Below are 21,753 nucleotides of genomic sequence, written 5' to 3'. Positions count from 1 at the left end.
TCTCCTCCAACAGCATCCGGTCCCTGGAGTTCTGGTTTAACCACCTCTACAACCACGAAGGTAAGAAGAGGTGGCTGGCAGGTGGGGGGCAGGTGACCTGCATCCGAATGTAGTGGTTGGGTTCTTGGCCAATGGCCGGAAGGAAGATTCTGCAGAGCTGCCCACAATGAGTGCAGCACCTTGCCGGGGGAAGCAGGAGAATGTCCTGGCCAGGTCCGAGAAATGGGACGAGATGAGCCATGGAGAATCAGCCTTGTTCTGGCATTGTGAAGGGTGCTTTGAGCATTTTGGGGGGTGAATGGAACTGGGGAGGGAGCCAGGCACTCGTTCTCCACAGCTCCCCCAGGAGGCAGGGATGGCCCCCGACTTGGGTGCCTTTAAAAGAGGAACAGACCAGTTTGTGGAGGCAGTGGTGTAGCATGGGTTGCTAGTGACTGGGGCAGGGAAGCCACTGATGCTGCAGGAGTGCCCCCCTCAGAGCCAAGCAGGGCTCTGCTGCACCACACACCCACCTGCCTGTCCCGTAGGGGGCTTTCCTCTCCTCTCTTGGAATGTCTGGTGCCATCATACCTAAGAGAAAGGCTTCAGGGTTGTTGTTGTTGTTTGTAAACGTTAATTTGAACATCTTTTTAAATTCATGGTACAGTGGTACCTCTGGTTACGAATGGGATCCGTTCCGGAGGCCCGTTCGTAACCTGAAAGGTCCGCAACATGAAGCGCTGCATCTGCACATGTGCGTGACGCGATTCGGCGCTTCTGTGCATGCGTGTGGCGACATTTTGCACATCTGCGCATGCGCGAACCAGCGAACCCGGAAGTAACCCATTCTGGTACTTCCGGGTTTGGCGTGTTCATAACCCACGACGAAGGCAACACGCAGCGTTTGTAACACGAGGTGAGACTGTATATGAGTTCCCAAAAGCCCTTTATTTTTTTACAACTCCACCCCATGTGGATTGAACGCCCCAGTGAAAGCCCGAGGTTCTCCCTCTCGTCTCCCTCTCCCTGCAGACATTGTCCAGGCGCACTACCAGCCGGTGGGCTTCCTCTCGCTGTCGCACGGCGTGTGCCAGGGCCTCTTTGAGGAGCTGCTCCTCCTCCTCCAGCCCCTGTCGCTGCTCCCCTTCAGCCTGGACCTCCTCTTTGAGCACCACCTGCTGCAGATGGGCAAGGAGCAGCAGCAGCAGAAGGAGATGCTCCGCGTCCAGCAGGGCCTGGTCCTCTCGGCCCACTCCACCCTCCAGCTGATGAGGAGCCGGGGGGCCACAGCAGCAGCAGCCATGGGGGCCGGTGGCACCAGCAACAGCAGCAGCAGCAGCAGCCTGGAGAGGAGCGTCAGTGGCTGGGGGGCGGCTCAGCAGGACCACGGCCGGGAAAGCCATGGGGGACCCCCGGTGAAGGCAGAAGAAGAAAGGGTCAAAGGCGTGGGGGCCCCATCGGTGCGCCCTGAGAGGGAAGCAGAGTCCGCGCGGTGGAAGGGGCCCCCCGAGCCCAAGAAAGACAAGCAGGCCAGTTGGTGGTACCAGCTGATGCAGAGCTCCCAGGTCTACATCGAAGGGTCGGCGGAAGGGGCCCGCTTTGCCCGCTCCGAGCGCAGGAAGAAGGGTGGGGCGGGGGGGACGCCCCGGCTGGCCGAGCCCAAGAAGGGGCCTCCTCCGCGGGAGGGGGTGGTGGAAGGGGCCGAGGCCTGTCCCATTGCGGAGGTGCCCCTCCAAGACAGACCCCCGGCAGGGACTGAGCCTCGGTGGAAGGGAGACACCCCCTCCGCCCGGGAGGCAGCGAAGGAGAAGACCCTCCAGCCATTCTGGATGGGCAGCCCCCCGGACTCGGTGCTGACTGAGCTGAAGCACACCAAGGAGAAGGAGGCGGTGCCAGCCCCAAACCAGGGTGGGGCCCAGGAGGACAGCGGCACCCCCAAGTGGGGGCACCTCTTTGGTTCCCGAAAGGCGCCCAAGGAGCCCAAGCAGGCCAACAGGTAGGTGGGGTGGGAGGTTAGCAACATGGGGGTGCAGGAGGGTGCTGGGGGTTTGGGTGCACCTTAGAGCGGCCAGGGATGGACAGAAACCCCAAAGGTTGGGGGGGGGGTCTTGGTGGCACTTTGACCTCAGGGTTTTTTTTGCAAAGGACGTGCCACTGGCCTGGAGGCCTTTGAGTTGATAGTGCATTGGTCCCTTGGTTCTCAAACTTAATCCGTTCCGGAAGTCTGTTCCAAAACCAAAGTGTTCCCAAACCAAGGCGAGCTTTCCCATAGAAAGTAATGCAAAATGAATTAATCCATTCCAAACTTTTAAAAACAACCCCTAAAACAGCAATTTAACATGAATTTTACTATCTGATGAGACCATTGATTCATAAACGGAAAGCAATAAACAAGGTACTGCAGTCACACAATCCATCAATCAGTAGCTGAACTGGGTTCCACACAGTCACAAAAACATAACAAAAAAGCTGCCAAAACAAAAACTCAAAATTAATAGCAAAAAGAGACAGACCTTAGTGTAACACTCAAAACGGAAGTGTGGCCCTCAAATCAGAAGCGTAACACTCAAAACGGAGCACATTCGACTCCCGAAAAAAGTTCGCAAACCGGAACACTTACTTCCGGGTTTGCAGTGTTTGGGATCCAAGTTGCTTGAGTACCAAGGCATTTGAGAACCAAGGTACCGCTGTATCTGAGATTGTGGGGTGCAGAAAGGGAGCCCCAAGGACACTGCCGCCCCATTGTGCCAATAACGACAGGGCAGAAGCAGAGGAGGAAGTAGGGTGGGTGTCACTTCAAACAAGGGGACCGTCTGCTCTTTTTTTCTCTTCAAGGAGGCAGGCATGGCTTTCCGCCTTCCTGTTTTATCCCCACAACAACCCTGGGAGGTAGGCTAGGCTGCCCTGAGGTCACCCAGTGAGCTTCATGGTTGCGTGGGGATTTGCACCCTGCTCTCTCCCAGGTCCTAGTCCAGCGCTCTCACCACTGCGCCACATTGCCGCTTGTCCTTCGAAGGAGCCCGATTGCTGCCCTGGCACCGCCCCGGGATGACGGTGGCCCCCCAAGGGCAGCCTCCCTCCCTGCAGCTGCTTTCTGGGTCCAGGGGTCTCTTGTGCCGTCCCAGTTCAGGGCTGCTGGTGCAAAGGGCCGGGGGGGGGGCAGACCCAGGTGCATCTTCTATACCTGGGACATTTCAGAATGGAAACGGAAAAGGGGGTGAAGAAGGTTGAGCAAGCAAAGGTGGGAATGCTTAAAACTAGAAATGTTTCTGTGTCTTCTGTGTCTTCATCAAGCAGCACTGGATTAAGACCTTCAAAGGCCCGAAGCACATAAAAGATTTCGGTGCCCCACCCCCCCCATATATCTAATTCAAAATACAAACAATAACAAACCGCCAAATAAAATTTTATTTTTCGAAATGAAACAAAACCTACAGTAAGATGAAAAATAATGTTCATTTCCATGCATTTGTATATGAAAACTTTTCTGTTACTTGTTGTTTTTGAGTAGATGTTGTTAGGATTTATACAGGGAAATATAAAATTTAATTACTGTATCATATCTCTGGGGTTTTTGGTCCAAATCAAAATATTGGTTTGGATTCAGTAAAACTCATGAAGGCACCTAGCCTGCCTCATTGCATAGTTCTTCTGCTGGGATTTTTAATGTACAGCAACTGTGGCCATTAATGTTGAAAATCTGGCAATGGGAAATTTCTGTGGTGCCCCCCTTCCTTTGATGACGCAAGCACAAGCTTATTTTGCTGAATGGTTAATCCAGCCCTGTTGTCCAGGCAGAACCCACAGGGTATGGTGCACTGAACCCCGATCTTTCCCCGACAGCTGCCCCTCGTGTTTTTTCTGTCGCTCTCATTCTCTGATCCGCCCACTGGCCTTGACTTCCTTCTCCCCTTCCAGGCTGCCCTCTGGCTGGCTCAGCCTGGACCGCTCCGTGCTGCAGCTGATGGCACAGACGGTGGGAGCCACGGTGTGGAGAGAGGCCTCCTCGGAGCCTGAGCGGCTGGCGCTGGACCCTCCGCCCGCACATCCCAAGCAGCCACTGCCGGACAGGGGAAGCTACCCCGAGAGACCCTGGTGAGGGATCCTGCGGGGCAATGGGGGATCAGGGCTGGGGGCAGCCATAGGGCTGGGGGGCCAGGGTCTGTCTCAAGGATGCTCAAGCTAGAAGGTTTTTCAGGGGGTTTCCCCAGAGGCCCAGGACCTCCCCCTCTGGGACCCCTTAGGCTTGTGGTCTCATGGAGAGCCCTGCAGGGATGAGAACTGAGTCCCTGGCATGGGCAGAGAGCAGAGGTCTGGATCTTGGAGGGGGGGGTCAGGGCTGGGCTCAAAAGCAACCTCGGGTGAGGGATGGAGAGTCCCGCCCAATGTGGGGCAGGGGTATTTATAACATTCCAATTTAATCAATCATGTACATCATTACCTCATTTCATATTTAATACTCATGCGCAATAAGCATTGCTAACTAAACTTTGATTCTCACCGTGATTTGTTACATTGTGTTAGTATGCATGTTGGGAACCTGTGTTATGTGTAGCCCTTTGTACCATGCATCAACTTATGTTCTAGCTTATGAGCTGCATCTTTGCGTTTGACCTTCTGTCCCAGTGGGGACGGCATCTTTGCCAAATCATCAGTTTCTTAAAGCAACAGGTGACCGTAACTTCTCTATTAGAAGCATATTCAAGGATTTATAGGGGTTCACATTATCACAGTCATTATGGCTCTTTGGACCAATACCACAGGGAGAATCAGGGCTGGGCTCAAAAGCAACCTCAGGTGAGGGATGGAGAGCATCTGTGGCCCTCAGGGTGCTGAGAGACCCCCCCCTCCCATTAAGCCAGGAGTGTGGTGAGAGTGAGAGTGCAGAGACATGGGGGGTGACAAGCTCCCTTTATGGTTTGTCCCCAGCCCTTGCGGCTGATGGAAGTGGCCCCAAGAGGCAGCTGGTGGGCTGTGGCCATTGTGCCCTGTGGGAGAGGAGGACCCCTCATCTGTGGAGACCCTCCCTCATGCTGCCTCCTCCAGCAGCCGGTGGTGACCATGCAATGTTGGAAGGGAGTCCCGGGGAACATGTAGTCCAGCCCCCTACTGTGCAGAAATCACAGCTGAAAGAACAGGGCCACCCAACCTCTCTTTAGAGGCTTCCTCTGAAGGAGAGGGTCTCGGGGGGGGGGGTAGATGCCCTTTCTCCTCCCCCACAGTACCCCAGACCTCCTGCCTGCCAGGGTCTCTGAGGCGGACTCTCCTTCACTGGCGGCGGAAGCAGAGATTGGGTGGCCGTCTTTGTCTGTGATTCCTGCCATGGCAGGAGCCCTTGGGAGCCCCTTCCATCTATGGCTATAGACTGTAGGGGTGGCCAACTTCCAAGAGACTGCGATCTACTCACAGAGTTAAAAACTGGCAGTGATCTACCCCCTTTTGAGGGGTTCAGGTCAAAATTGTTGAGCTTCTTTAGGGAAGAGGAAGGCGACATTGAGCTTTTTTTTTAGGAAGGAAAGCCCCATTTTTGGTGGTTCAGGTCATTTTAGGGGTGCAGGACAAAGATGTGGAGCTTTTTTTTAGGGGAGCCAAAGTTTTTTAGCTTCTTTGGGGGGAGCCACTGATCTTCCGATGATCTACCACAGACATCCAGTGATCTACCGGTAGATCATGATCTACCTGTTGGACATGCCTGCCTTAGAGGTTTCCCAAAAGCGGTTTGGTGTCTTTCCATCAGGGATTCTTGAGCTGCGATTCCTGCGTTGCAGGGGGTTGGACTAGAGGACCCCGGGGTGTCCCGTCCCACTCTGCAGAACTATATATTGTTGTTCTTTTATATATATTTTCTCTTCTCTTTCTTTTTCTTTTCTGAATCTTTGTATTTTTCATGTTGTATTATGTTATATTATCTTATAAAATGAATAAAAATTATTTTTTTAAAAAAAAAAACAGATGGGCAGGGTATAAATAATAGTTGTTGTTGTTGTCGTCCCCCCCCCTCACGACTCCCTCCTTCCCTCCGCAGCGAGGTCAAGGCCCTCTGCCACCACATCGCCACGGAGGCCGGGCAGCTGAGCTTCAAGAAGGGCGATGTCCTGCGCGTGGTGGGCAAGGTGGACGCCGACTGGCTGCGCTGCCGGCGAGGGGCGGAGAGCGGCCTGGTGCCCATCATGTACGTCACCCACATGGAGGACGAGGACTACTGACGGGGGCCGGGGGCGGCTGGGGAAGCCCAGAGAAGCACAGACCCTCGGAGCCCGGCTGTGCCCCCCCAGCAAGACAGTGTCGGGTGCAGAGGCGCCCCCTCCTCCTACTGATCTCCTCGCTGTGATGGAAACTCAGAAACCGCTGCTGCTCTCCGCCTTGGCCCCCGCCTCTCTTGCCAGGGGTCTCCTGTTGCCAAGTGTCATTGCTGTGCATGCTCCTCTCTTCTCTCGCCCCCTTCCCTCCCCCCCCCCAACAAGGAACTCTTCGCCTGCTTCGCCTCCAGGGCTCATCCGGCATAGACATTCAGCCGCCAGGACTGCTGCTGCTTTGTGTTGCAGGGGGTGGACTGGATGGCCCTTGGAGTCCCCTTCCTAAATAGGGCGGCGCAGCCTGTTCCCAGACAACCCCCAGCATGCATTGCTCCGCCTCCATCTCCGGGGGGGGGGGGCTCTCCTGCAAGCTGCCCCCGGTGGCCGCAGGTGGAATTGCAGGCGGCCCTGCCCTAGACACGCCCCCTCTAGAACTGTGTGCTAACCTATATTAACACCCCGTTGCGTCTTGTGGCCCCCGCCACACCGCAGGGGCAGCCGGTGGGAACAGACCTGTGCTCCGGGGAAGGGGCATCTAGCTTCAGAGGGAGGGAGGGAGGGAAGGAGGGGGTGGGGTCCCCCCCGAGGGAAAGTATTCCCGCCCGTGTGTCTGTGTGTCTGTGTAGTGGTTTGGTAGGGGTCCACAGCCGTTCTGTGTTAGAAGTAGGTTCGACGGTGGGCGATGCCCACAAAGGGGGATCAAGGGTGGGGGGCAGAGGACAGCCCTTCCAGCCGCAAGGGGCTGCCCCCCCCCACAGGGTACAGGGTCCTGACCCAGCAGCAGAAGGGCACTGCTGGGGTCCCCAGAGGACATCCAGGCAGTGCTGGTGAAACTGCCTGCACATGTCTGTAACAGGGTGGGTGGCAGAAGGGTTTTCTCTGGGCTTAGGGACTCCCCGCCATTCTCCCTTTCCGTTGGGGGGCGGGGTGGGATGGGGGTCCTGGTCTCCTGTGTCCGCCCCCCCCCTATAGCCAGAGGGCAGTGTTATTGCCAAGACCAGCTAGTCGGTCAGTCAGTATTGAGGGGCTGGGCTGGGGGGTCCCGCCTTGCCCTCCCTCCAAGGGGCGGCTGCTGTTGCGAAGTCAAGAGGCTCCTGCGGAAAAGGCGCCATGTTTAATTTGTACTTCCGGCGTAAGAACAGGGTGTCTCGCCTTTATTTATTTATTTCTTTATTTATGACGCATATTAATAAAAAAAAGGTGCTGATTGAAGAGCTCCTCTCCGCTGCAGAGACGGTTGAGTACACCCACCCACTTCCTCGATTGGGACCCCTCCCCACCCCGATGGACGCTGAAGCCAGGAGTGGAGGAAATCTATGGGGTGGCTCCTCCACCTGGCAGAGCCTGCAGGGAAGTTCTGGGCTTTGCAGGCCTTGACGCAACTCAAAATCTATTGATCTATTGGAGGACAGAGAAAAAGAAGGTTGAAGAAAGAGGCAGGAGCAAAGTGGGCTGGGGGGCTGCAGCTGCCCTTTGCCCAGCGCCCAAGGGATGCCCTTGGCATAGAATCATAGAATCGCAGAGTCAGAGGGAATGTCAGAGGTCCTCTTAGCCCAACCCCCTGCAAGGCAGGAATCTCAACTCAAGGGTCCATGATGGATGGCCACCAACCTCTGCTTAAGGAAGGAGAGTCCCCCACCTTCCGAAAGAGACTCTTCCACTGTCAAACAGCTCTTATGGTCAGAAAGTAAGAGGGGGAAAGGAAGTCTTACTCCATTTTCGGGGCAAAACTAACGTTTCTTGCCCCCGTCCCAAGTTGTGGAAGAAGCAACTCTTGACAAGTGCTTCTGGAGCAGACTTCTGGAAGGCGAGAAGAATCCGAGAGACTTGCTGTGATTTCTGCGTTGCAGGAGGGTTGGGCTACACGACGCTCCCAGCATTCAGATCCCATGGTTCTGTGATTCTCCCGTCCCCTTCCCCTCTCCCTCCAGAGGAGGCCTCAGGGCTTGAACCCGGAGCTTCTTTCCCATGACATGCAGGGTCTCCCTGAGCTCTGGCTCCTCGTCAAATGGCTGCAGCAGTTTTTGCCTCGCTGCAGAAGATGGAGCTCATGCCTACTGAGTCCCAAAGTTACGGAAGACTCTGCTAAAGGGAAGGAAGTCCCCAGGGCTGGGCAGGAGAGGACTGATCTCAGGTGGGCCCTCATCATCTCATGGGGCCACGATTCCCCACCCGGCACTGGCATTTCCCCATCTACTTAATTTCGGCCCTCTGGAGTCATATCCCAGCAGCACCTATGACTTCCTCTTACCTTTATAGGTGGGTAGCCGTGTTGGTCTGCCATAGTCAAAACAAAACAAAAAAAATTCTTTCCAGTAGCACCTGAGACCAACTAAGTTTGTTCTTGGTATGAGCTTTCGTGTGCATGCACACTTCTTCAGATAGTGGGTGCATGCACACTTCTTCTTGGTATCTGATGAAGTGTGCATGCACACGAAAGCTCATACCAAGAACAAACTTAGTTGGTCTCTAAGGTGCTAATGGAAATAATTTTTTTTTATTTTGTTCTTACCTTTATGTCTGCTCCCATCTATCTGTCAGACGGAGCTACAGTACCTGGAAGCCCAGAGGTGAAAAGGGGGGTGAATTTGGGATGTTTTCTATGGAGGCTGATTTCAAAGCAGTTCTGCTCAAGTGGCAACTCAATCCTGAGCATGGCTGGAAAATGTGTAGCTAGAATTAAGACGTTTTGTGCATTTCCCAGCTCAGAAAAATAGCCCACCAGTACCCTGAATTAAGGGGTTTTCTTGTCACTTTTATGCCCCTCCTGTTTTGTGGGAGGGTTGACCAAGTGTGGCTTCTTCCACATCCCAAAGGGAAGCAAAAAAGTGTTGACCCTTTCCTCTTGTTGTCAGGTTAAACATGTCCTGGTTGGTATTATCTAAGTGTTCTAGATGCCCTGTAGGCCTCTGGCCCCACATGCCACATTCCCTTCTCCCAAACTGCGCAGGGGGGGGGGGACCCTCTTCTTGAGACCCGACCTGCTGCCTGGCCCAGGGTGGCCTTCCTTCTCCCCGAGAGGCAGCAAGAGGACGGCTGGCAGCTGAAAAGGCTTCTCCTGCTGCCCTTCTCCAAAGGGGGTCTCTGGGCTTCCCAGAACATGAGTGGACCCTCTGGGACAACTGGGACCTTCCCCGCCCTGAAAGATCCACCCTCCTGAGAAACAGACCCCATAGATTCAAAGAGCTGGGGGAGCCGGAAGGCCATCTGGTCCACACACACCCCAGTCCAGAATGGGGAGCTGCCCATCCTCTGGCATCCTTTCATTCCCCCCTCCCCCCCCAAAAGTCCCACCAGGGGTCCTTTGTCTGAGGAAGAGGGGGAGTTGAAGGGGGTCCTCTTCCATCCTGGCTGTCGGTTTTCCTTCCTTACAGCACACACACAACAAGGGGGCAGAAGTGGCTCCTGGAGGAGGGGGAGAGTCCCAGAGAGGCCGGGGGGGGGGGGAGGTCATGGTTCCCCATCCAGCACCTGCTTCTCCAGGGTGCTCTGGCCCAGGGCGTCAAAGGTGAGCTGGCCGTAGGTGTGGCCAAACTGGAACTTGTAACCTGCAAGGAGACACACAAAGGCCTGAATGGAGAAAGGGGACGCCTTCGCTGCGATTCCTGCCTTGCAGGGGGTTGGGCTAGATGAGCCTTGGGGGTCCCTTCCAACTCTGCCATGCCCGCCTCCTCCTCCTCCGGACCAGAGCAGCAGCATTTGAGGAAGAGCTGCAAGGGCTTTCAGGAAGCCGGAGCAGAAAGGGAGGCGGAAACCCCCCCCCCCCAGGCCTGCAGAGCCAAAAAGCCTCCAACATTTCTCCAATTAAAATAGGGACGTCCCATTCCATAATGGTAATTTTACTATTTATACCCCACACATCTGACTGGGTTGCCCAGCTTCCAACATATATAAAAACATAATAAACATTAAACATTTTCAAAACCTTCCCTACACAGGATTGCCTTCAGAGGGCTCGGGGGTCAGATAACTCCCCAATGAAAATGGGGACGTCCTAAGGAAAAGGGGGACAATTTGGGATCAAATCAGAAACCGGGATGTCTTCTCCAAATCAGGGGTGTCCCTGGAAAATAGGGACACTTGGAGGGTCTGGAGTCCCATTTCCCCCTCAGCTCATGTGGCCACAGGGGACCCCCCAAGGGGGGGGGGAGATCGCTTTCCTTCGCTCCAGAAGCTCAAGGGTTTCTATGGCTGCCCAGTTGTCCTTCCTGGCAAGAGGAAAGCCCAGGTGGGGGTGGCAGGAGCAGCTAATCGTCTGCCAGGGTGGGGAGAGGGGGGGGGTGTTTGAGCATAAATCTGTGCTGCTATATCTGCGTGATTCTCTACGTCCAGAAAGAACCGCCCTGGGCAACACTTGAGGAACGTGGTCTGGCCTGAGTGTGGTGAGGCACCAGGGAAGACTCTGATCTGGGGGTTCAAGCCACAGCCCAGCCATGCCAGGGCCCACGTCTAGCCTGGGGCTCCGTGGCGAAGGTGGTGCCCCCACCCAAACAATGCCATACAGCCGTGGGACAGCCCCCCATTTGGGGCACCTCATCACAGCTTCAAAAGGTCTATAAAGTTTACCTCTCCCTGCAATGAGCATATTTTGAAGAAGCTTCCCCCCCCTCAAATCCGACCAGATGTGAGGTTGCATAAGAACATAAGGAGAGCAAGCTGGATCCGGCCAACGGCCCACCCACTCCAGCCTCCTGTTCTCACAGGGGCCAACCAGATGCCCGTTATGGAAAACTGACAAGCAGGATTCGAGCCCAAGAGCAGCCCTCTCCTCCTCCGTGGAGGCAAGAGGCTAGTCCTCATGGCTAGCAGCCCTGGAAGAACATTCCTCCCTGGACTGGTCCAAGCCGCTTTTAAAGCCTTTGTGGCACCTCGTCTCCCACGGGTGTCAGGCCAGGTCTCTGTGGGTTGCAGCACCCAGAGGAGAAGGGTGCAAACAGGTGGGGCAGCCCCCCAGCTCACCTGGAACATAGCCCCTGTAGTGGGGCAGGAGGCCCATGTCTGTGGGGTAGGTCTTTCTCAGTGGAGGGAGGGCATTGCCCCCTTTCTGGGCATGGTGGCTGCTTCCAGTAGGCCCTTGCCTCTGCCTCCGTCGCATCTGGTCAAACTCTGCCAGAGCCCGGCGGGTGATGACTGGGTAGCTTGCCCCAATCAGATACTGGGCGCGAGGGACGAATCCAGTGAAGCCTGCATTGCAGGAGTCGAGAGAGTTAAGACTCCACAGCTGGTGGGGTCTAGTAGTATTATCGTTATTTTGCAACATAAAAACACCAAATGCGTAACTTAATACTAAAAAGACGACACCTCTCTAGTCATATGTAAAAGGCCATGGATTGTTTCATCAGCCCAAGGCCTTGTTATAGAGGGAAGTTTTCACCTGAAGGCGCCCAGGGAGTCTCCCTGGGGAGAGCTGCTTCCCACCAATGGAGCCAAATGTGACCTCCGGTATGTAACCTCCTGGTTGCCAAGTATCGACTGACTGGGCTTGAAGGCTCCTCGGCAAGGAGAGCCTTTCAAATTGGGCACCAGATGCCCACCCCACAGGGTTTGCTTCCACTTGAGAGCTCCCAGTCAGAGACCCCGAGAGCAGCCAATCCCTGCCCAAGGCAGCAGGTTTTGAACTCGGACCCTTTGTCCAGAGGTCTTCCTTTGCAGCCCCACCCACCTGTCCAACTGGAGGAGTGCAGACCAAGAGAGATTCTGATCCAGCCCTGATCCAAGGGCTAAACGAGACCTTAAAAGCATTGCTCCATTTACTATACAGGGGCTTGTTCTGTTTTTTGAAGGATGCAAATAGCAACAGATTGGGGGGGGGGGAGAATGAGCACGGTCTTGGTAAACCTGGAGGGGGGAGGTAACCCTAACTCCCCTTCCCCCCCCCCCCCGCCACCTCTGCCAGAGATGCTCCTTGCATTAGGAGATATCCCTCAGCCTCAATGGGTCAGGGCAGGTGAGCCTCACCTGAGATGAAGTGTCTCTGTGGGTTGCTGTCCTCCAGAGAGTAGGGCGATCCCTGAGGCCGGAAGGCGTAGCGAGACACATATGGGGCAGCAGCTTTTGACACGGCGGCCAGGGGGGTCTTGCACTTGGGGGTGAGGCCCTGTGGGCACCAGGAGGGTCAGAGTCAGGCCCAGAAAGGCGTCTCTTTGCTGATGTTATTAAAACCCTTTGCAGCCACCTTCCATTTCAAGGAAACACCAAGGCATAGGAGGCGGGGAAGGAGGGGGGGACTTTAATGCCCCTCCCTAGATAGATAGATCTACGTAAATAAAATGTAGCTGTTCGTTTGTCCGTAATCTAAGATTGCTTTGAAATTTTGACACAACGTTGGGTTCCTGGCGTGTTTTTATGTAAAAAAATTATATAGATGTCACACCTGTGACAGGTAAAAACTTGTGATTTTCTGCAAAAAGAGCGCCATCTACTGGACACAAAAGTAGCACACAGTAATTTCATTGGTCATGTGCGTGGGGGGCGGAACGAGCAGTTTTGATGGAAGAGCCGTTTCTGAGGGGGGAACACAGAGGGAAAGGTGGGGAAGGAGCCTCTCCATTGGGAGAGGAGGCAGGCGGGAGTTCAACGGGAGAAGCTGTGGGGAGGCAGGCGAAAACGGGGGCAAAGACGGATAGGAGGCAGGTGGGTGTTCAACGGGAGAAGCTGTGGGGAGGCAGGCGAAAACGGGGGCAAAGACGGATAGGAGGCAGGCGGGAGTTCAACGGGAGAAGCTGTGGGGAGGCAGGCGAAAACGGGGGCAAAGACGGATAGGAGGCAGGTGGGTGTTCAACGGGAGAAGCTGTGGGGAGGCAGGTGGGGAGGCACCACAGTTCAAGAAGGATACTGACAAGCTGGAAGGTGTCCAGAGGAGGGCAACCAAAATGGTCAAAGGCCTGGAAACAATGCCTTATGAGGAACGATGCCTTATGAGGTATGTTTAGCCTGGAGAAGAGAAGGTTAAGGGGTGATATGATAGCCATGTTCAAATATATAAAAGGATGTCATATAGAGGAGGCAGAAAGGTTGTTTTCTGCTGCTCCAGAGAAGCGGACACGGAGCAATGGATTCAAACTACAAGAAAGAAGATTCCACCTAAACATTAGGAAGAACTTCCTGACAGTGAGAGCTGTTCAGCAGTGGAATTTGCTGCCAAGGAGTGTGGTGGAGTCTCCTTCTTTGGAGGTCTTTAAGCGGAGGCTTGACAGCCATCTGTCAGGAATGCTTTGATGGTGTTTCCTGCTAGGCAGGGGGTTGGACTGGATGGCCCTTGGGGTCTCTTCCAACTCTTCTATGATTCTATGAAAACGGGGGGAAAGGCGGAGAGGAGGCAGGCGGGTGTTCAATGGGAGAAGCTGTGGGGAGGTAGGTGAAAACAGGGTCTCCTTCCAGTACCAACTGTGGCACAGCAATGCATGGCCGGGTACAGCTAGTAGATAGAAAAATAGATAGAGGGCGAGGACAACCTGGGAGCCTCACACACACGGCCCTGGCAGATTCAAGAGGGATTGGGGGGGCAGATCTTGCTACCCACTTATTTATTCAGTTACTAATTTTTTAAAAAAAAATTATATGCTGCTTGATCGTAAAGAAGAAACCCCTAAAGCAGTTTACGAACAGACAAGCCAAGAAAATGGGGGGGGGGGAATGCAACAATACTGTAAAAAGAGTTAAAATGCTAAAAATGGATTAAAATGCACACCAACTTTCTAAGCATCTGGATAGGCTTGTCTAAACAAGAATGTTCTCAGCAGATGCCAAATAGGGGCCAGCCAAGGCACCTGCTTGGTATCAAGAGGCAGGGAGTTCCAAAGTGCAGGTGTCAAATTCTTACAAATATGGAACGGACATTATGTGGCACCTGCGGTGGAGCCCATTCTGCCAATCAAGGGGGCCGAGTCTATACCCTCCAGCGTTTCTCCAATGAAAATTAGGGGCATCCTAACGAAAAGTGGGACATTCTTGGATCAAATCAGAAACCAGGATGGCTTCTCTAAATCGGGGACATCCCTGGAAAAGAGGGACACTTAGTGGGGTTCTGTGATTGATTGATTGATTGATTGATTGATTGAATTTACCTGTATACAGGTATACCTCCCTATACCTGGAGTTCTCAGGGTGGTTCACAGAAAAGATCACAATATATAAAATAAAAAAGAACAAGAACTCAACAACACCCCCCCAAAAGAGCCACATTTTATTGTGCACATGGGGGGGGGAAGGCAACCTCACTGGTCCTAAGTTGCAAATGAGATGCACATGCTGGAAGACCAGCCAGCAGCCCCCTGACCCAGCCAGGGCCCCGTCTCCAGGGCTGGAAATGCACACCCCCCCCATTAGAGACCCTGGAGAGGTGATGCCAGTCAGTCTAGGTGTGGGAATACGTTTTAAGGTGCTCCTGCACCTGTTTTCTTTAAGGTAACCTTCCGCGCATCGCATGGAAGGTAAAGGATCCGGCAGAAGGTTTGCTGCCTGGATCCCTCCGCGCTTGGAGCAAAGCGTGCCAATTTAGCCTTATTAATGGTCAGTTAAGAGTTTCCCACCCAGAAACTCACCTAGAAACAACGTTGTGATTGGTTGTTGACAATGTTATAACGATGTTTAACTTCCTAATAAATAGCGGTGTGGAGAGTGCGCAAGACAAGCTAAGAAAGAACATCAGTGCGAGACAAGCCAGAGAGAAACCGAAAGAGAAACCAAGCCGCACAGAGCAGTGGAGCGCTTCTTCACCATTGACTGCAGTCTCTTAGTATTTATTTCATTTTATTTCTAAAAGTTTATTTGGCCTTCTAAGTTTTGGCCGCTACTTTAGCTTTGCCTATCTTTCCTATCCGGAAACCTCCGGAACCTTCAGAAACCTTCGGAAACCTTCAGAACTCACAACAACTACTTTCAGATCATAGCCAGCGGACCCTTTCACGGCCAGTGGGAGCAGGAACTCCGGGATTACTGGTCATCCCAGATGCTGGTTAAACCCACATCTAGGCAAAAGGGTGCCCACCTGGTGCCCTCCAGATGTGTGGGGCGGGTGGAGTTCAAAACATCAGTGACAGTGCTTCTTTCTAAATTTGTCCCTGCATGCAAGAGTTAGCACATGCAAATCTCATGCAGGTTTTTTTTGGTGACGTGTAAGTGCCCCCCCCCAGCTGCCACACTTGCCCACGAAAGGGCTTGACCCTCAGGTCCGCCACGTACGTGAGACTCCAGCTTGGTGTCCTTCGAAGACTCCTCTCCAGCCGCCTTCCAGGCCTGCCGCTGTCCGGCTCCCCTCAGCAGCTGCCGGGCAAACTCGCTCCTGGCCTCCTTGCAGATCTCGCTGTAGGTCTTGGCAAAGTGGTTCTGGGCCCGAGGGATGAATCCTGCCAGGACACAAGACGTGTTTGAACAGCCCAGGCAGCGTAGGGTGAAGGGAGAGGGTGTCCCGGAGGGATCTCCAAGGCTGCAAGCTATGCACGGGGGTGAGGGGTAAGAGGAGGGGGCTTTGGTCAGGTGTGCAGGAAGGGCAAAGCGGCTGGAAGGGTTGGCCAGCAAAGTCAGGGAAGCAGCAGCCCCCTAGCATTTAATCTTATTGTCTCCCAAGACAGACGGACACTCACATTGAGACCTGCAGATTAAGGGCCTGCCCTCCATCCTCTCGGGGGCCGCAGCATTCTGCCTCTGGCCCCTTTGTCGGAGCCTGCCCTGCCCAAATCAGGTGCCAGCCGCTGCTGCAGCCCAGACCTGACTGAGGGGACCTCCTGCTCCCTCCCTCCCTCCCTCCCTTCCCGGAGTTTACCTGTGTAACCTGGGATGGTGCTGCAGCCAAGCAGGGGGAGCTTCCCTCCACTCTCGTTCTGCTCCGGAGGCTCCTCTGTGTCTCTGGGGGAGCAGTTGGGCTGCAGGAGCAGCCGGCCAGAGTGATCCGCCTCGGGGCTGGTGAGCAGCTGCGAGGTCAGCTTCCCATAAGTCTGGCCCAGCATGAACTTGTAACGGGGGCAGTACCCGCCGTAGCTGCAAGGGGGGGGCAGGAGAGCGTCAGGGGCAAGGGAACATAGGAATCATGTGACTCAAGACTGTCGATGGATCAGGCCAAGCCCCCATCTAGCCCTGCATCCTGTTCTCACAGTGGACAACCAGGTGCCCAGATGGGAAACCCACAAACAGGATCCAGGCCCCAAAGCACCCCCCCCTCCTGTGGCCCCCAGGAACTGGGAGAAGCATTGCTGCTTCTGGCCATGAAGCATAGCCATTATGGCATGTAGCCATTGACAGCCCCCTAAGAGCCACCAGTTCCATGTGTGCCCTAACTAGGTCTGCCATCCAACTGGGGGCTTTCTGGGCCTGATCCTCTGTATTCTATTTGATCCAAAAGCACAGAGCCAATGGAGGATGGAACCCTGCTGGTCCATAGGAGAAATTCACCCAATGAGATGCTCTAACTGGCCAGCAACTTGGACCGGATGTTTGGCTCTTGTGAGGACCCAGCCAGGGCTGCAGGTGAGTCGTTCTGCATACTGGATTCTGGAAGGAGACAGGTGTGCTGGAAGCAGCTGGCAGTCTCTGAGCTGGCCGCATCCTGGTGGCCCACCCTGCTTGCCTCTTCCTTCTCAGCCCACAATTTTCATATGTTTCGACAAAGTCATTACTGTATAAGGATCCTTGCCAGAAACCACCTCGCCCTTCTCACGACTGGGCAATTCAGAAATATTGGTGTCAGTGAACTGGCGGATTCACCAGTTAGACCAGCGGTTCTCAAAGTGGGATGGTGCCACCCCCTGAGGGGGTGGGGTGGGGGTAGGATTGCCTAGGGAGACCCTAAGCGGACTGCAGAGGGGCACTGCAGGTGAAACGGACTTTGCAAACTGCTACCACTGGATCAAATTCATCAGTGTTGTTGAATTAATTAAATTGCATCGTTTAAATTAGATTTTGAAGAAATGTGCAATTGAGTGATAATTTGAATTTTACTGTGTTGCTGTCTTCCTTAGTGGGATGTGGAAATCACTATTCTGAATAGTGCATTTTAACAGAGTAGGGGGCACTGAGGATGAGTTTTTGGAAACAAGAGGGGGTGACTCCGGAAAGTTTGTGAACTGCCGAGTTAAATGAGGAGAAAGTATGCTTTAAGATGGAGAGAATGAAGTGACCCAGCCAAAACAGTTCTCAGGAACCGACCCGTCTCCCTCTGGAGGTGGTGGACTCTCCTTCCTTGGAGGTTTCTAAGCAGAGGTCGGATGGCCACCTGTCATGAATGCTTCAGCTGAGATTCCTGCATTGAAGGGGGTTGGACTAGATGACCCCTGAGGTTCCCTTCCAACTCTACCATCATATGATTCCATGAATCCTTTCCCTGATTCAAGTCCTTTGAGTATTCAGACGGCCCTTTCTGGGCACAGCCCAGCCCACTTTCCCTTCTGGCCAGAGCTCTGTAGTTCAGGGGGCTGGACTGAAATGGTAGCTCAAAGCCAGCAGGCAGAGAACGGACCGGGATGGTCACTTCCCAGAGACTCAGCGCCCTCATCTTTCCAGGACTCGGAGCTGCCTGGCCACTTCTTGCCCCCTTCAGACCCCTGTCCCGGCTTGCAGGCGCTTCTCACGGCCACCCACAGCCCTTTTGGTTCCTGGGTGACTGAAAGTCAGTACATAACAGTGACGTTCCCCTCCCCTCGCCAGGTTTCCTGTAGGGCTGCTATGGCGACTGCTGTACACAGAGAGAGTAGCGAGAGAAGGGCAGCCTGATGGAGGTGCGCGGATGAGGAACGCGGGGTGGGAAGGGTTGCTGGGCTGCCAGTTCTCTCCCCCCCCCCGCATTGGGGGCCCTTCCCCTCTCCTGGTGTCGGGAAGAAGCCGAGAGAGCTTAGCACACCTGCGCACCGATTCCACACACCTACACATAGGTGCCAACTCCCTGGGTGCCCAAGCACCCACAAAACTCCCCATGAAGGGGCCAGGCACCCGCAAATTTCAGGGCCAGGGCCATGCACGCTTCGTGGCACCCCCGGCACCCCCGGTCGCAAGGCCAAGTTGACACTCACTCCTGCACCCCCAAGGTGTGCAAGACCCGCAAGGGGTGTGAAGAGGCACAGGCATATAGCCTGATCCTCATGCTCAGGAAGAGAGCCTGCTGGAGAAAGGGCCGCCCCCCCCCGACTCACTGGGCTCCCAGGAAGCTCTTCTGTCCTGGGCTGCCTGCCGGCTGCAACCTCTGCGCTTACCCGGGGATGTAGTGTGGCTCCGGGGTCATCAGAATCTGGCTAGCCTTGGGGGCGAAAGCTGTAGCCATGACCCGTGTCTGCTCTCCGTGTCTGCCCAGGAAGGAGTGCACAGCCAGGGCGGGAAGCCAAGAGGTGGAGCCTGTGCCCAGGGAAACTTGAAGCGCAGAGAAACACAGCCGGCTCTGTGCTGAAGGGGTGGTGGCACACAGTGGGCAAGGTGCCAGGCAGGGATCGGAGTGCCCACCACCCCAGCCACCTGAGCCCTGGACTCCTCCTATGGCCCTGGGCAGAAGGATGCTGATTAAAATGTCCTCTGTTCTCACGCTGATCTCTTTCAAGGGAAAGGTGGCAGTGCCACCTCTGAACAGCAAATCTTGGGCAAGCAATGGGACGGCTTGGCCTGGCTTCATCCTGGCCGAGTGGGAGGATTGGAACCCTGCTCTCTCCCAGGTCCTGGGCCCACACTCTAACCACTACACTCTGGCTTTGTGAGTCAGAGGCAGGAGATAACCCTTCCCCTTCTCTCTCTCTCTCCCTCTAACTCCCCGTCAGCACCATCCAGCCTGGCTACTTTCCATAGGTGCAGTACAAGCTGTGCCCCATGGACTCCTTCCAGATTTAGGGACCATTTCCAACCAGGACCAGTCTCAGGGTCTTTCAGGGACCTTGGGGGGCACCTCCCTTGGATGCCCCCACCAGCAGACTGTGCTCAGTTGGGCAGCGTGCAAACTCGACAGGGACCCTTGGGTGCTGTCTCTCTGGGAGAGCCTCATCACAGTGGATCATCTGAAGGACCCGGATCACCTGGAAGGAGGAGCCCACCTTCCATCTGCAGAGGGTCCCCTGGCCTCCCTCCCTCTTCCCCATGCCCTGCTTGCCCACCTAAGACCCAGCCAGCCAGCTAGGAGCCTCAGACCAAGGTCTGGGCACCCAGAGGGGGGCCATGACCTGGCACCTGCGATACCTCTCCTTGCCCATTGTTGGGAATAATAATAATTTGTTTGCTTGTTTGTTTGTTTGTTTGTTACATACATACATACATACATACATACATACATACCCCACCCACCTGGCTGGGTTTCCGCTGCCACTCTGGGCGGCTCCCAACAGAATATAAAAAATACAATAAAACATGAAACATTAAAAACTTCCCTAAACAGGGTTGCCTTCAGATGTCTACTAAAAGTCACACGGGGGGCTGCCTTTGAAACTGTCCCAGAAACTCCAGCAGGTGCAGAACGCTGCAGCGAGGCTCCTCACGGGGACCTTGCCATGGGAGCATATTCATCCAGCGCTTTAGCAGCTGCACTGGCTCCTGGCAGAGCACCGGGTCAGGTTCAAGGTGCTGGTTCTGAGCTTTAAAGCCCTATGCGGCCTAAAACCCTCGTACCTATGGGACCGCCTCTCCCTGTATGCCCTGCGGAGGACCTGAAGGTCCACAAATAACAACACTTTGGAGGTCCTGAGCCCCAAGGAGGTTAGATTGGTCTCAGCTAGGGCCAGGGCTTTCTCAGTGTTGGCTCTGACCTGGTGGAATGCTCTGTCCCACGAGACTAGGGCCCTCCCTGCGGGACCTGACCTCCTTCCGCAGGGCCTGTAAGACAGAGTTATTCCGCCTGATCTTCCCTGGTCTCCCTACTGAGCAAGACCAACCTGGCCAGTTAGCCCTGGTGATCTCACTGATGTTCGTTTTTTATGCTGTTTTTAAATTATTTTAATCATTGTTTTATATTTGTTGTCAGCTGCCCTGATCCCGGTTTTTGGACCCGGAAGGGCAGGCTATAAATAAATTGTATTATTATTATTATTATTATTATTATTATTATTATTATCCTTGACATCTCATGGGAGGGCGTCCCACAGGGCAGCCGCCACTATCCTAGCTAGACACGCTAACCTGAGAGTAATCATCACTGACTGGGAATTGTGCCGTGAGATGGGGGCCCTCTCTGCTCTGCATCATTGACTGACTAGGGCTCAGATCTCACGGCACAATTCCTAGGCTCAGTTCCTACTCTGGGCTTCCCTGTTATGTTCTGTGATGATTACTCTCAGGTTAGCGTGTCTAGGATTGCTGATTTATTGCTTAGTTAAATGGTTCAACAATCATTCTGGGAAGGGGAGAAGGGAAAGTTTTTTTAGGATGGCGCTTCTGCACACTCCTTTCAAAAGTGCCTCAGGTTAACAAGGCACTGTTTCACTCAATGAAACGACTGAATACTGCAGCTCTAGATCATAGAGTTGGAAGGGACCCCAAGGGTCATCCAGTCCAACCCTCTGCAATGCAGGAATCACAGCTACAGAATCCTAGCCAATCTCTGTTTGAAGACCTCCTGCAAAGGAGACACCTCTCTGAAACCTGTTCACCTGTGGAACAAAGTTCTCCCTAATGCTATGTGCTTGAATTCACCCCGGGGAAGGAGACACAGAAACAGGCCCCCTCCCAAAGCTGATGGGCAGGGGGCTGGCATTGGGAAGTGCAGAATGAGCTGGTGGTTCTCTGCAATGCCAAAGGGAAGGTAGCCCAGAAGGAAGAGAAGGCTGCATGGTCCTCTCCTTGGCCACAGGAGGACATGGCTGCAGGAGACCTCAAGGGGGCTATTGGCTCTGTGGAGCAGGACTCAGGGTGGCATGGCTAAGTGCCACATACTGCTCTGGTGCAACAGTCATGCCTGACGTGGTCTCTTCCCCTCTCCACAGCTTCCCATGGGCCCCTTTCTGCAGGAGGGACCATCTCCCAGCACAAGCATCTGGGAGATTTGATTTCTACACATAGTTGTACATGGGAATTCAATTGCATGCAACGCAATGGCAAATACACAGACTAGGAGCTCAGAGCAGAGGGAGGTTTCCAAAATAGCAAATGGTGCGGAGAGCGAAGGAGGGAATATTATTCACTCTCCCAAAATATCACCTGCACTGGGGTCACCCTCCCACATCGGTGCGTTGGCAGCAGGTTTGAGGCAGAGAGAAGGAAAGGCTCCTTTTCCACACCAGGAGAATTCCACCTGCAGAATTTCTTGCCACGGGCAAGACAGCCTACAGACAGCCACCAATCTTAAACAACTCCTCACCCACAATAATACAACAACAGGACTCAACACGGACACTGGCACCAGAGCCTGCAATAAACCCAGATGCCAACTTTGCTGCCACATAAACCCGGACAACACCATTACCGGCCCCAACAACATCAAACATACTATCTCAGGACTATTTAATTGCTCATCGTCTAACATTGTGTATGCCATCAAATGCCAACAGTGCCTTCAATTCTCTATATTGGACAAACAGGC

The 21,753-nt window shown here is 54.2% G+C and overlaps 2 protein-coding genes across 2 annotated transcripts in view; one reads left to right on the top strand and one right to left on the bottom strand.

The window, feature by feature from the left end:
- RUSC2 (RUN and SH3 domain containing 2) overlaps window positions 1–6,185 on the top strand; it is a 28,534-nt gene extending 22,349 nt beyond the window's left edge. Inside the window, exons 8-11 of the mRNA XM_033164694.1 lie at window positions 14–60; window positions 1,012–1,975; window positions 3,898–4,074; window positions 6,005–6,185. Of these exons, the coding sequence (XP_033020585.1) occupies window positions 14–60; window positions 1,012–1,975; window positions 3,898–4,074; window positions 6,005–6,185 (1,369 nt within the window). The remainder of the gene's footprint in view (window positions 1–13; window positions 61–1,011; window positions 1,976–3,897; window positions 4,075–6,004) is intronic.
- Window positions 6,186–9,725: 3,540 nt separating this feature from the next.
- Window positions 9,726–18,568, bottom strand: FAM166B (family with sequence similarity 166 member B). Its single transcript, XM_033164693.1, has 6 exons — window positions 18,458–18,568; window positions 16,039–16,253; window positions 15,459–15,622; window positions 12,234–12,372; window positions 11,235–11,459; window positions 9,726–9,823 (listed from the first exon to the last, which is right to left on the bottom strand). The coding sequence occupies exons 1-6, from the start codon at window positions 18,523–18,525 to the stop codon at window positions 9,726–9,728; spliced, it is 909 nt and encodes a 302-aa protein (XP_033020584.1). The 5' UTR covers window positions 18,526–18,568.
- Window positions 18,569–21,753: the final 3,185 nt, after the last annotated feature.

Source organism: Lacerta agilis, chromosome 11 (genome assembly GCF_009819535.1).
Source record: "Lacerta agilis isolate rLacAgi1 chromosome 11, rLacAgi1.pri, whole genome shotgun sequence".
Lineage (NCBI taxonomy): Eukaryota > Metazoa > Chordata > Lepidosauria > Squamata > Lacertidae > Lacerta > Lacerta agilis.
The sequence above is the reverse complement of the archived record's forward strand: the minus strand, read 5'-3'. Positions and strand labels throughout refer to the sequence as shown.